The sequence below is a fragment of the Neodiprion virginianus genome, chromosome 4 (assembly GCF_021901495.1).
Source record: "Neodiprion virginianus isolate iyNeoVirg1 chromosome 4, iyNeoVirg1.1, whole genome shotgun sequence".
In the NCBI taxonomy this organism is placed as follows: Eukaryota; Metazoa; Arthropoda; class Insecta; order Hymenoptera; family Diprionidae; genus Neodiprion; species Neodiprion virginianus.
In genome coordinates, this window is record NC_060880.1 from 15,996,311 (window position 1) to 16,011,517 (window position 15,207).

General features: G+C 40.8%; 2 protein-coding genes across 3 annotated transcripts in view; one reads left to right on the forward strand and one right to left on the reverse strand.

Moving 5' to 3' along the window:
• LOC124302342 (protein kinase C-binding protein NELL1-like) overlaps positions 1 to 15,207 on the reverse strand; it is an 83,136-nt gene that overhangs the window by 40,269 nt on the left and 27,660 nt on the right. The gene's annotated exons all lie outside the window — the stretch shown is intronic.
• On the forward strand, positions 3,032 to 4,884 carry LOC124302343 (cuticle protein 19-like). The gene is made up of 2 exons (XM_046758453.1): positions 3,032 to 3,164; positions 4,254 to 4,884. Exons 1-2 carry the CDS (start codon positions 3,153 to 3,155, stop codon positions 4,653 to 4,655), a joined length of 414 nt encoding a protein of 137 aa, XP_046614409.1. The 5' UTR covers positions 3,032 to 3,152; the 3' UTR covers positions 4,656 to 4,884.

A 15,207-nucleotide genomic window follows, 5' to 3' on the forward strand; every position in this document is an offset into this window, starting at 1 on the left:
TATTGCTGTAGTTTTCTTGTGGTTTTTGCACATTTGGTTTGTGTCAGCTGAATGGACGTAAAGAAATATTAGATTTTAGAGGCACCACTATCAAAGTAGTGTCGAAAGTATCGACAAGCAATGAAGTCAAAACGGGGCGAGTTTGGAAACACTCGGTCCAGTTGGAAATAGAATATGACGAAAATGAGGGTGCGCTAGAGTTTTCGATTAATTTCCAAGCTCGAATCAATGTCCGTGGAAAAACGGTGAACCGGACCCCCGAAACACAAACAAGAAACACAGGACACTTCGTCAAAAGGTTATAACTCTTCTGTCACCGACGTATAACAGCCTGGAACTGGGGGAAAGGGTGGAACATCCCGAGGCTTGGTATGTACGAAATACCGCCAACCTCATCGACCATCCATAACTGGCTGCCAGAGGCAGGTGATTGCTTGGTATCGTGTTGCACATTGTACCCAGCACAGCATGATGGCCATGTGGTTGTTACGGGTTGTTGGAGACAGGCGATGATCGCGCGCGGTACGTTTAACGTATGGGTTTATGCACATGACGCACGCTTTGGGTTAAAAGGCCCAACAACGTCTTGTCAGAGGCAAACTCCGACCCCTGTGCATTCGCCGGTCCAGTCTCTGGTATAAATGGTACACGAACGGTTCACGAACCGCGTTATTATACATAGATACGTCATGTACTCGGTTCTTTATCGTGTACGTTGTATACTTTGGGTGTACAAGTTTTGTGCCATAAACCGTAACCGGAAAAGTTTGATGGTAGTGTAGTAATAAGAACTGGTAGAAATAAAATGAGCAAAAGAAGAAGAAGAAATATACGGTAGAGATTCATCTTTAAAACTAAAACTATAAACTTGTAACGCTACAGTACTGATGACGATTCTAACCGTTTATAATGCTACGTACACAACAAAGTATTGCACTCCAACCATTGTGGTTGAATGGTGGTTGAAACCAAGGAGGATAGGATTGGATGAAACTTAGTGAGTCACTGTATCGAAATTGGGGGAAACCATTCCTTACAATGTTCTACGGTGAATCAGACATTCGTTTCCGACTGTGGATTACAAGATATAAACTATACGGGGATGAAAATAAATTGGTGTGATATTGAATCTCTGGACCTAATGCTTCTCCTCTTCTTACTTCTTGTTTCATATTGCACCCTATGGTCAACTCTCTGGGGGGTTGCTAATTGCGCAGGAACTTTGTACCGAGATTCCATTAGACAGAGGGAGAGTAATAATAATATCCCCCAAGGAATATGCTCCTCAACTCCACAGGCATGAGGACTCCTGGGGTGCGATCATGAATCCTCCTCTCCATCATTACCCGAGAAATTGTGAAAATAAACTACTTTCGCACAAATGTTTTCTTTCAATCTCATACAAATATAGGAATATTATACTGTACAATTTTCTTACATTTGCGAGCTATATACATACCGATTACACAAACCATATTATCTGTCAGACCCTACGGTGTCCTGTAGGTATCTAAAGCATATATTGGACGACCATTAAGCCGCGTAATTTCGAGCTGGTTGGGGGAAAATGCGAGGAGCTTCAGCCATGACTCTCGTTCTCGCATTACATAACTTATTGTTACGGCTCTCTTGGTACGTATCTATGTATCTATGTACATACATATGCACACCCATGTACGTAGGCATTTGTAATACCGAAAGTGCCAAAGGCTGCTACTCCCGTTGCTGTTCTGTTCCCGTTTCCCGCGACGAGTTGAGCCAACAAAAGTACCACCACCCTTACTTTCCCTTCCTTTTTACATCCCCATTCCATTCCATTCCATCCCTTCCCACTCTCTTCTCTTATCTTCTCTGATCCGCAGGCAGAAAACCAAGGAATATATACTTTGATTGTGAAGGATTAATTTCAACAGAGGGAATAAGAAAAATTAGAGAAAAAAAAAAGAACCACAAAATACGAATCAGTAAACACAATTTTTCTACATCAGCTGCTTTTTCTGTTGTTCTGTAATTACTTCATACCACTGAATTTTCTCATCTTGTTTATAATTTCTTATTTACTTTCCATTTATTCTGAACGTTGTAGGTAACAGGTTGTAAAATAATTCGCATTATAGATATGCAAATATACGTCTATAATCGAATATAGAGCATAAGAACTCTCTATCGAAAGTTTTCTAATATACAGTATAATAATACTCAATGTTCAAGAAAAAGAAACACGTGAGTTGACCAGGAAAGAAATGATACAATTACAATACTATTCAAAGATTGCGATCATACCACGCGATCGGCGTTGTTATACATACCCATAAAATCATAAAGTGTGACTAACTAAACTCTAAGCAATAACAAAAATCTCTAGTAATCAGTAAATAACTCAGGCCATTTCTTTGTACACAAGTATTATCCACATATATGTATATTATATAAAAAAAAATATTATGCCACACATAATCGTGTCATTAGACTGCTCAGATTTTAATCCCTCCCATTTTTTTCTCTCCCTCTTTTTTCCTAAAGTTTCTACAGTTTATGTAAATGTTTAATACCGCGTCGTTACATCATAGAGTGCACTGTTATTATAACACCGATAGCTGATTGATTTGAAAACGCAATCGGCACCGACAATGAGAGACGAGGACAGCGGGGAAGGGGGGGGGGGGGGGGGGAGGGCGAAGTATTGTAGAAAGAGAGAGGTGGTCATAATTCGTAATCGGGACACAGTAGCCCGGTTGTAATAGTTATAATTATTATTGCCCGACGCTTGACGTTCCGCAAGAGCAGTTATAATGCCGAGGAGAGTTTCACGTGGATAAAACTTTTTATCGACTAGGTACTGCTACTGTACTGCTGCTGGGCTATTGCACTCGGCGACTTACGAAGCTGACCGGTATGACGTTATATTCGCACTCTCAATTATTTACCCGATATATCCAATTCCACCTCCTTCTATCCCGAAATACGTACCGTAACGTAACAATTGGACAGGTTGCTCAACCCCGGTTGTTTTCCGCAGGACCCCCAGACACGCACCTATATAAACTACGCTCCTATCCGACATGATCGTCACAATTCATTAAGTCGCTACACAGCAGTATCATACGTTTAATCGACAGTGATAATTCGGTGATATTGTAGAACCCGAGAACATGACGTCCAAGGTAAAGATACTTGTTGGCTTCTGATACCGTCTGTTTTTTAATCAAATGATTTGCAACAGTTTTTCTCGCCCTTGAAATACTTGAAGCTGAAGCTATAAGCCAGAGTTAGAAGCAAAACGTGTTGAGCTTTTTGGAACTAGAAAAATCCTGTTTAATTATATCCTCATAATTCTATAAAAGTGCACAACATTTTATTTTTGAACTTCACTAACTTATTCGAACGTTAGAACGATTGGCTGCTAATTCTGGTTATTGGCTTCAGCCTCGGTTGAAAGACACATTCTCGCGTCATTTCCATGAACGCTTGATCAAATTTTACCGCTGACTCGTAAGGTTAAATGGTAGGCAGATAGCGTTGAAACAAAGGTTTGAGAAGTGTCGCTGAAGCTGATCCACTTATAAATCTATAATTGAAAGAGTCTTACAATTAGTGATCCGGGTAGAGATATTAAAGCACTACGAGGCTGAAGTTAGTAACGACAACGTACTCAAACGTCGAGGTAAAAAATCATTTTTGTGCAATTTCCGAATGGCTTTCGGGGTGTTGACTCTTCGAAATATATGAGTATGTTTTGTTTATCATAGTCTACTAAATTTCGGTCAATCCTAAATGTGCGAAGTAACGATTTTTCCTAAAGCTGCGCGGTTACTCTAACGTTACTAACTTCATCCTCACAAGGCACTGAACTTGAATTCCGAACACTTCGCAACATTAAAGACATCGGAGAAATCAGATTACTCTACAATTTCTACACTATAAAAAATCCATAGTCCTTGTTCGTTTCCGACGAACAACAGCTTACTCCAAACGTGAATGAATTGTACCGAATCATTACAAGTGTCGTCATTCTAACTTGGCAGACCTTCGTTCTATAACGTTATTGTTTCATCGCACTGTTTTGGCCTGATTCTAACAAGTCCCATAAGCCCCCGATCACGAAACTCTCGACCTTAAAATAACGAGCTCCAGTTTCGACTTGAGAAAAAAATGGTTAAATCAACATCGAAACACTTCCAAGTCATCGGTTTATGCAATATCCATTAACGCGCGATAACTTGACACGTATTTTCCTATCCTTTCATTCGCAGATGATCCTTATTGCGGCTGTGGCGATAATAGGAACGCTTATGGCGGTGGATGACGCATCGTGTCACAAGGCGCATTCGCACCAGCATTTCCACGGTCCCGTGGTAGGACCGCACCATGAAGTATCATGGAAGGGAAAGCACGGTCACCATCACGTCGACTACGTCGCCCACCCGAAATATGATTTCGGATACGGAGTCGAGGACCACCACACGAAGGATTTCCACAGCCAAAAGGAGCACCGAGACGGAAAGAACGTCGCTGGTGAATATTCCCTCCACGAGCCGGGCGGCAACGTGAGAACGGTAAAATATCACGCCGACAAGAGTGGATTCCACGCTGTGGTCCACAACAGTAATGGAAACGATCACTCCGGTGGTGGACACGGTCACCATCACCACTAAGAATTCCAAACTAAAAGAAAATCAAGACGGCGATGAGCCGAATCGCATCGTCGTCAATTAATTCACGCTGTCCAATGATCGTACGATAATTATTGCGATGTAAATATACCCGCGTTGTTGATTGTTTTTGCTCTTTTACTCTGTATATAAATCGTTGTTATTGTACAATTGTACCATCGAGATCAGTAGACGACTGATCAATAAATTGTTACCGTTTTTTCTTCTCTGAGATGAACGAATTATTATTTTTTTTTTAATCCCCTCCCCCCACAAAGTTTCCATTACTATTTACACATGTGGATATAATTTGTGGCGTTTCTCTTTTCACTCCGAAGTGAGTTGTTAATAGTGTTAATGATTAATAAAATTAGTTTCGGAGATGTATAAGGTTGGCTGGTTGTGTGTGTCAGGCACAGCTAGTGCACACTCGAATCGAGAAGAAACCGGAAGTTGAGCGTTCAGCGTTGAACACACCCTTTCTTCGTGGGCAGGGAACACCCCCGTTCAATACTTTCTTATACCTATAACGAATGTCTAGTATAGAATATCGTTCTTTCGTTCGTTGCGTAAATGGGGAAATACCGTCTCTCTTCTTATATTTCGACGAATCTCCTTTTCTGCGTTGCAAAAATTGTATACAAAAGTATACACGCAGTTAGTACCTGTGTACAGAGAAAGGGAGACAAAGATAGAAAGAGACAACGAAGGTGAACATTTCCTTGAATTACGGATAAATGCCACCTATAACTACCCAGCCCGCCACTTCGGCGAAAAAAAAATATCGATACATGGAAAATTACGAGCAATTTATGAGCACTCGTAATAATCAAATCCCGATTTTCGAGCTCAACCGGTCGAGTAGAAATCAGCAATTTTGAGTGTGGGGTTCAGTTACGTAAGTAGTCAGCCCCCGCTGCTTATAAAAATATGATGATAAGAAATTGAAAATACCAGAATTATGAGCTATCGATGATCTTTTGGAATAATAAAATTCCGAATTTTGAGCTGAAACACCTGGGTAAGGTAAGACAGTAAAGGAACGGGAGAAATTTTTTTTTGTAAAATTACAAAATCATTAACTATTTATGAGCTTTTTGGATATACTTGTTTCGAATTGATACCCACAACCCCCAACGACTCACCCTTTAAAAAGCCGTTTCTGTTAGGAGAGAACTAGTATTAGAATCAACATATTTAAGAAGGCTTTGACTGGACATCGTGGTTCTGACTTTTTATTTGCATCCACCCCTCGAAACCCGTTTCCGCGAAAAGAGAACTGGACTTTAAATCGACGTATTAGCAAAATCTTTGATGGTAAAATATTCTGTAAATTCCAAGCAGCCTTGATTTCTGAACTGCAACCACGGATAAAAATAGAATTCCGAAATACTTGCTCATATCGTAAGTGAATTTGCTTCGCAATTCGTCGAACTCAAAAATTTATGCTTTTCAGATATTTTGCAATTCGCAAGGTTCCAAGATTGGATATTACTGAATTTTTTCAATAATAGTTTCATTGAGTTATGTACAGTTGACCTTCCGTCATCATCCATTAATCTCAATGGTAGTATTTTTAAATCATCTTATGACGTGATCGGAATTTTTCATCGATAGAACGTTAAAATTCATGTTGAAGTTCAAATTCATCCGTTTGTCAATCCGAATGTAGTTACTGTTGATCCCAAGTGTGTGACACGCAATCACATCGTGAAAATGTATTTCATCCATTTTGTGATAAGGAAACTATACCGCGTTTCACATGCATGAATTCAGCTGATTTTCAAGGAGATTCTCTATTCCGTATATATTTTCAGCATAAATAAGCCATCATAGCCGACATTTTTATACCGATACAGGCAATTGTGATCAAAAAGCTCATTTTCGTTTTTCAGAGCAATTTCATTCTTTCATAGTTACTAGAAAACCAAAACAATACGGTTCTCTTCACAATATCGTACGTGGGACAGTCCGTGCCAGATCGCCGAGTTTAGTAATTCACCATTCATAATTCAATTGAAACTTTTTCAGGTGGTTGTAGTACCTTCAAAGCACTGAATTCTCAAAACTAGCATCTTTCATACCAATTTGAACCACTCGTACCCTTGAGAATTTGATTTTCGTATAAATCGACGCCTGTTGGTGTAAAAAGTTTAAACACGTGACTGTGAAAAGACAGAGACACAGAGAAAGTTAGAAAAATCGTTTTGAAAGCGAGCGATTGTCCCAAATTGATGACAGGTAGTATTAGATTGAAATCAAATAGTGTTAGATTGATACAAAAAATATTCTATAGAAGTATACAGAGCATTTTTTTTTTTTTTTTTTTTTTTTACACTGTACATGCACACGTTTGATATACATAAAATTTATGTATTTCTACTCCAGAATTAAGTGAATTACTAACGAGGATATAGTTTTTTTTTTATACGTACTAGCTTTTTTCACCACCACCATATAATTCGGTAATTTGGAATGACGAAAGGGTGCAACAAAACTTTGTAACATCATTTACATACATTTCTTAATATTCTTCTGATGACAGAGCCAAATTCTTTTGATATTTATTTAATTCCGCAGTGGAAATACGTGCGTTGTATCTGGAAAGCGTGCAAGACGGCGTTGTGGCCGGCAATGTCAATTTTCTTGCAAATTTTCAACTCTTACGGCTTTGCTCACTTTCCGCGATTCCCAGGATCACACTTTTGCTGTGTTTTACGTTTGAGGACTATGTTTTTCCCGATTTTCTAATTTTTCTAACGGAACAAGTTTCGGTAGTTCTGACCCTAGGTAACCCTAGGTAACGGGGGGAGGGGGTGAAAAAACACCCCACGCGAAGTTAAGTTTCCCGCCGCAAGACAACAACTTGCGTTTTCGACTCGAGAAACTCACAAATTCAATTTCATTAGCCCAGAGTAAAAAAAGTTTTTTGTCCCACGTGATTCTTTATTAAAAAAACGAACAAAATGAAACCCTGCAGGACCATGAACGATGCGATGTACCCGAGAGATGGAATTTACAAGATTGGAGCTTTTTTTCATCCCCCCTTACTGAAATAGATGAAAAAAAAAAAAAAAAAACAATAACGTTATCGTTTTAGGGCTAAGAACGGTCCGTGAAGTTTTCAGGTTTGAAACGTTATAAACTTTAACTTCGGTGACCAACTGCGAAAAAACATATTTTCAACTTGTCGGTGGCAAGAGCTGACGTCGCAATTTTCGCTCGATTATAAGCCATTGATTATTATTGAACGCAGAAAACCGTAATTATTCAAAAATGCCTTATTAAATACTTTCTATGGTTGTGTAGATTGTCAGCCTTAATTTATGGTCTGATTTACCCAAAATATGGTGGTTTTTACCATTTAAATAGTCGCAATGACGTTTTGGATGCTTTATTTTCGACTTAAATGAAGGTCAAGGGCAATTTTTTGAATTGTTTAATTCTGTGCGTATTTAATGCATGTAATGAAAACATGATGTCTTGTCAGCTCATAATTCAGCGTATATTGTACTGTCAGAAATTTTTCAAACATGTTGGTTTTAAGACTAGATCTCCCACATCGGAAACGGGTTCTTCAAGGTTGGGTCGTTGGGGGTTGTAGGTATCAATTTGAAATAAGTATGTCCAAAAATCTCATAAACAGCTCGCAATTTTCCAAGTATCGATGTTGTTTCCCCAAAATGGAAGGGTTAGGTGCATGCAGGTAAAAATGCCGTTCCTTCTGCTCTTCGACAACAACATTAATAAGAATTGTCCAAACAGCAGCAACAATCACGAGATGATTATGATGATGATGACGATGATTCTCGGTAATTTTCCCAATTTGTGGAAAGAAAGTCTTCACTTCTCTCGCTCTCTATCTCTTTATTTCTTGTATAATTTCATTATTCCTCTTCATTCATTACCTTAATACACCGATGCTTACAGCAAAATCGACGACGATTATATTGTTATATTATTAATAATCATCCTCGCGATATCTGTCTGAATTATGTGAAACTCATCAACGCCGATCGTAAAGTATAGGCAAGCTGCGAGTCTAATACAACCAAACAACCGAACTTTGAGTTTCGAATTACGAGAGAAGAGGTAGGCAGGTACTTGGGTGGTTATCGACACTTTGTGCTAGCCAGCGACTAACGATCAGTGGCACGTGCCGTACGCTCCGAAATTCCCGACTAGCTAGCTTGCACCTCGAACAGCCTGAATATTTAAAGATCTATCGGGCGTACAGTCAAGTCGAAAACAATATCCAGACGAGAGAATAATAATGGAATAAATAACAAGCAAGTGCTATCGAGGTTGATCGAGTTGAGTTTGGTGGAAGAAAAAATATTATTCGGAACAGCAAAACAAGAAATCAACAGATTTTCACGCTGCAAATAACGGATAAAGCGCTCTGAATTTATCAGGGACTTTTCATCATATAATTCTATTCTTCCTTCCTTGGCTGTGAAAAAAACTTTACCGTACATCTAATTTCAATAAATCATATCCATGGTTTCGTTTGAATTGATTAATTGACATGGTCAACAGCTTTTTTTCGTGCCAAGAGAGATGGATAGTTGTTGGATAGAACTGATCAGAACTTAATTCACTCGATAAATCTACCCCGCTGTTAATCAGTTTTTTCGTCGTGCCAGACTTTCGAACGGACTGTACACCTGATAAAACTTTAACAAATCTTGTTAAGGAACTTTCAGGCCAAGGGTCCACCTTCCTTTATTCCCCCCGGTAATTGATGTGCGAACGGCGAAAGAGGATCGTTAATATTCAATCAATGATCGGTGGAGCAATCTCAGACTCGAGTAGCAGAGTGGCCATCAGGGTAAATGTGATACTGGAAATGGTTCAACTGTTATCTCAGATATTTTGAGTCATTACCGGCAGCAGTCGCTGAAATATTTTAATCAGAGAGTTCCGGGCGCGGATCGAAGGAACTAGCGCTGTGCGATTAATCGATTAATTGTTTTTCCCATCAATTAACCGACGGTTTTGATTCATATACCGATTGACCTGCAGAATAATTGTGAGGCAGCTTCGATTGATCGATTAATCGAAAAAACGAGTAACCAAAAAAGTCGATTAATCGAAGCTGCCGATTAATCGATTAACCCCACAGCGCTAGAAGGAACTCTGAGCGCATTGACGCTGCGTCAAGTTGTTGGCTGACCCTACACGGACCGATATCACTGCGCACTGAGATTGTACGCGATGCTGCTACTACTTATTTCCAGCTGCTGCGGTGCAGATTTTTGTATCAAATCCTGAATCGCGATCAAGGACGAAACATCAACCATAAAGTGACTTTCACAAGGTAAAGAAAGAAGAAGAAAAAACTGGAGCTTGGTTAGCCGAGCCAGTTTAACGGATGAACGACGTTTAAAAGAACATTTCACGACGCGAAGCAATCGAAGTGAGTGAAGTAAGTAACGAAACCGTTTGAATGCCTCAGAACCCTAGAGAACGTATGGTAATCGCTTGGTCTGTCATCTTCTTAACCGCCTTGCAACGAGACTGGCAATCGTACTTTTTCCTATTAGTGTAATCATCACAAAATTACCGGGGACGGGGTTGTTTTTCAACGTCTGTCTGTCATTCGTTCCATAATTCATACAAGTTTATTTCTGCTTGCCGACAGATAATACACATGTACGACTAAAACGATGGTTAAGGTTAAAGACATCGATACATTTATCCGCCTAACGTAAGTAACGTCCAAGAAGTTTGTCCAGCCAAGTATATAGACGAGCAATCAATACTTTTCACTGATGGAATTGATCAATACTCTAGCATAGTTTCAGCGTTACACGTGCCTGTCCTTAAAGCAATTAGGACAGCAATAGCGCGGATGAGGTTGAATTATTTCTTTCCACTTTAGCCGTTTCGATTTTCGTTACCGCAAAGTTCGTCATTTCGCGGTAGCTTCTTATCCAATTATTATCCTCCCGAATAGATAGGCTTTTTTCTTCCGCGGTGCATCGATATCTCATTCCGTGAATTTCTCAAGGCACACACGTACGCAGTCCACCGTGAAGGTGCGACAGACGAAACACATTCGTGCCGTACAGGAATGTGAAAATCTTTCTGTAGGCCGTGACAGAGAAGTGGGGGCCGCCATATTGTCTGGCCACCCCGCATTGCGCCAGTGAACTCGGAGAACCACGAACCAACCCCGGCCCCAAGCCCCCCACAACCACAACCACCATCCATCCCCCCCTTCGACCCTCGAGGAGTTTATATATTACCAGCTAACTACCATCCATCCCTGCATGCATTGAGTTTCACTTACTGAATCTACACCATCTCATGCACAGGAATCGTCTTTGATGGAAAATCCGTGCAATCTGCATCGTGTATTTCAATATCGGTACTGGGACCACCGTCCGTAAGTGTCGCAACTTGCGATACAAACGTCTACCATGTATTCCCTCTACGGTGCTGCTTTAATCCTCCTCAATTCTTCCCCAGTACAATGTATGGCTTAACCGTCGATACTGCAACAGATGTGTGAATCGTGGAAAATCGTTCAAACGAAAGACTTTGGGTGTACAGCCAATATTTGTTCATATTGTATGATCACAAACCGTTAGAAAGCCATTTACAAAAGTGAATCGATGCGCGGGATTTGAAGACCAGAGAGTTCTTATCTCTTTCTCTCTCTCTCATTTTCTCTCTTTTTAAACCGATCCATTAATCAGCGTCATCATCCAAGGCTCGCGAAATTGAGAAGGAGGGAGTCAGAACTTCCGAGTGTAGCCGCTGCTGGCTGCTGGTTGAAGAGTAAACAAGTGTGTAGAAACTACACAATAGATCCTCTTATATATAATTGTTCAAACCCTTCGTTTTGCCGGCAGTCGACTGACTGGTTGTGCATTTAGCTGCCGCATCCTGGCTTTTGTGTTTCGCACATAATATATACCCACACAGCTGCAGCGTGGCACGATCATTCAAACTACGATCCACTGACGATGAGAGGAAAATATGTGTACGGTGAATGCATGCAGGTTGCGAGAGGTCTTTGGAACCTCGATAATAATAGCTACTCTTACTGTTCAAAATACAGTAGTCAAGTGTTGAGCACTTCTGTATGCTCTCGGTGTGATTTTTGATAACTTATATTAACCTCGAGTCAAGGTTAAAAACAATTTTTCGTCATGTGTTTGAATTTTCTTCAGTGTATAAACTTCTCCGCATCCTTTTGCTTCACTTTTACGATATTGAAGTAATACATAGTTTCCTTCACACAACACTTTGCTCCGTAGCAGAGTTTGCCGCTGAATTTCAGATGATTCTAAAATCTCGAAACTAGTATTTTCCTAAAAACTTCGTCGTCGCATTGGCGTTAGAAATTCCGACCTCATACTTGATTTACCAGATTGTTAGGAATGTTCCTCTCGACTCAGCAGCCGCAAGCAGGCCTTCAAGTCTGGTGGTAACATAATTGGGAAATGGCTGCAGCACGCTTATGCCATGATCCATCCGCATCACGCAGACAGTCGGCTTGCCCAGTCAGTTGTTGTTGAGGGTCTTCACCTCTCTTGGTTCGTTCGTCTATCTTTTCTTCTTTCTTCTTTTCTTTTCTGTTCTGTATCTGGTTCCAACCTGCTTAGACAGTCCGCAACTTCCCTCTTCATGTACCATCTTCTTCTGTCCATTCCGAACAACGTACGCTTCCTTTCACTAATTGATGCTCGTACCGTAAATTCTCCTTCTCTATTCTCTTTTCCTTATTCTTCCATATTTCTCGTGGCGAAGTAGGAGTAGGAGGAGGAGGAGGAGGTGGAGGAGGAGGAGGAGGCTGATGTGGAAGAGAAGGGGCGAGCGAGCCCGACCCCAGCACATCGTCCATTCCATTCTACCGGGAGCAAATTGATTTTCTTGGCTTAAAGAGGAGGGTTCGGTTTCCCCGGTTGGAGAACAGACATTCAACCCCGCCACGCGAGTCGCTCTCCAGCAACGTCCCCGCGGCAAGTAAGACCCGGGGGCGTCGAATAACGGCGTTGAAGACGAGTCGGTAACCTTTAATAAAGCCTCCAGCTTGAGCAGCCAACATCAGCCAAGAATCTTTGAGATTAAAGCCTGTCTTTCCTCTTTAGCCTCCTACTCCTCCTTCACCTTCTCCGCCTTCTCCAATTCGCCAGCACCATTTCCTCCACGGCTTTGGATTAAAAGACAAGATCTGTTAGCGGAGGCGAATAAATCCGTGAATATTGAGAGAGAAAAATTTCTCATCTCTCTGCAGAATCAATTATAATACACCTATACTGTTCCAATTTTCAATCTTAAACTAAATCAAGCTTCCGAGAAATCTACCGGGCGCGTTTTTTAAAATCTGTGCGGATAGAAACAGAAAACGACAGAAAGAGGATCAAAGAGAAAAATGTATGAATGTGCGTGTATAAATCCGCGCACCGCAACACTCCATACCTAGTTCCTACATCATCCATCAAGCGAGGTTTTGGTTTACTTTTAGCTATACATGCATACATACATATGCGGATGATAGCATACGTATACAGAAGTAGAGAGAAAACACCTCCGGAATTAACTCTCGCAGTTTTACGATCCATCCATAAACCAACGTTCTTGTTTCGTGTTTATTACACGTCACCCTCCCCCTTCTCTTCCGCCACCTCTTTTACTTACACATGCACACAACAGTTCTTCGACTCTTAACTCATTTAAACAACTTCTCTGCTGTAATGATTCCGAAGAAAACTCGGCACCGGGCTAACCCTCGTCTATAATTAGAAAAAAAATACCGCGTGCCGAAAAGGATGGGGAAAGAGAAAGAAAGACAAAAAAACAACACAGAATTAAACAGCCAACTTATAATTTATCGCCGTGACTACCGTTTTCTTTCATAATCACCATGCGTATACTTGCATAATAATATCTAAACACGCCTAATATACAATATCATGACGAGTGTATACCTTGCCGTATATCGTGATCTACAACGGCCATAAAATTATAGTAGACAAATTCTAAATTCATCATAGTTGCAGGAAGGCAAACGATGACTGGACAGGTACAATTTATACAAGGACTACCGAACCCGACGAGGTTCGTGAGATATAACGATCACTGAAACACTGAGAGAAGAAAACTCGAGACTGTTTAGCAAGTTAATTAGATCGATTTGATTTATGACTCGTCCTAATTTTCACTCCTTTTACCAATTACCGTGTAAACTGTAACTATTCAACTTGTACATTTGATCTCCACCCACAACTGTTGTCTTTATACACCGTTATGTATGACTATATAGAACGAAATTTAGTCAGTTGTTGCTATAGGTGGCCAAGCAAATACACTATAACGTTATACCATACCGTACCGCAACACCGTGACGCAGGTGCTGGATGTGAAATACATACGTGGAGTAAACGTAGGCATGTAAAATTGAAAATGAGTGCAGCATTGCGCACGTCCTTTCACCTGCGCAACCCCTGCTGGCGCTCACCGGTGTTCCCATTCCCCCTCTTGTTTTTAACCCATGGTTCCAACCTCTCAGCATTTACACTCACAATCAGTACCGAAACCCTTCGCACATAAATTTAAATCAAACGGATCGTTTCTCTCCTCATCTTTCGACAATGCAAGTGTTATCATTTTCGATCTATCCTCAATGAGGTTGTAATAACAGTTCAAGTTCATCGTGTACATAGAACATAGATACTGGGTATTATTGTAAGATCCATCATGCACAGGAGATAACGAGCTTATAATTTTAATCATTTGCTGAATTAGAATTTTTGTATTTAACATACGTATCAAAGGATGCAGACAGACGTTGGAGACGTTAATCTAATTCGATTTGTACCTTGAAAGATGACTTAGAAAATGCCCACGCGACAAACCGGCGTCAAGTCTACCCCGTAACCCATGAAGCGCGAAAACCGAAGGAGGAAAATAAACGTGCAGCCGTGCAGGAGGGTTTTCAGCAGGCACTCATTCCAACCGCGCTGTCACTCTCTCGTTATAATACCGCGCCACTGTAACCGAACGATGCAGGCACGCGTCCGTTGCTTACAGTGCAGCACGAGTTGCGTGCAGCGCGTGTAAAAGCACTTGAGCTTGCGAAGAGTCTCCTCTTACTCTTAGGACGTACAATATAAAGAAAGGAAGGCAGGAACCTGCAGCTAAAAAGGTCTTCTAACCAACCCCCGGGTCTTGTTTTTTCCACTTCGACGACCCCCGCCAACGACGGACGAACGAACATCGGCGTCATGTGGCAACTGGACGAGGAACGCGTGTCTACCTGCCGGCTGCCTTATACGTGAACTCATAATACGGAATGCAGGCGATTATGCTATATTCTTGGTTACGATGCGCACGACTTTATAAATTTTGATCTATGGAGTGTATAGAGGAGGGGGAGTATCTTAGGGTTATAAAAAGTTAGCTGATTTTGGGTGCAAATAAAAGTGGCCACGCTGTTAAGCGTAAAGTTTCCCACCTGCAGTTGGTTCAAGACACGGTCTGACATACTTGAGATACAATAAATGTAACTGTGTAACTAACTTGAACATTCAATTTTGTATCA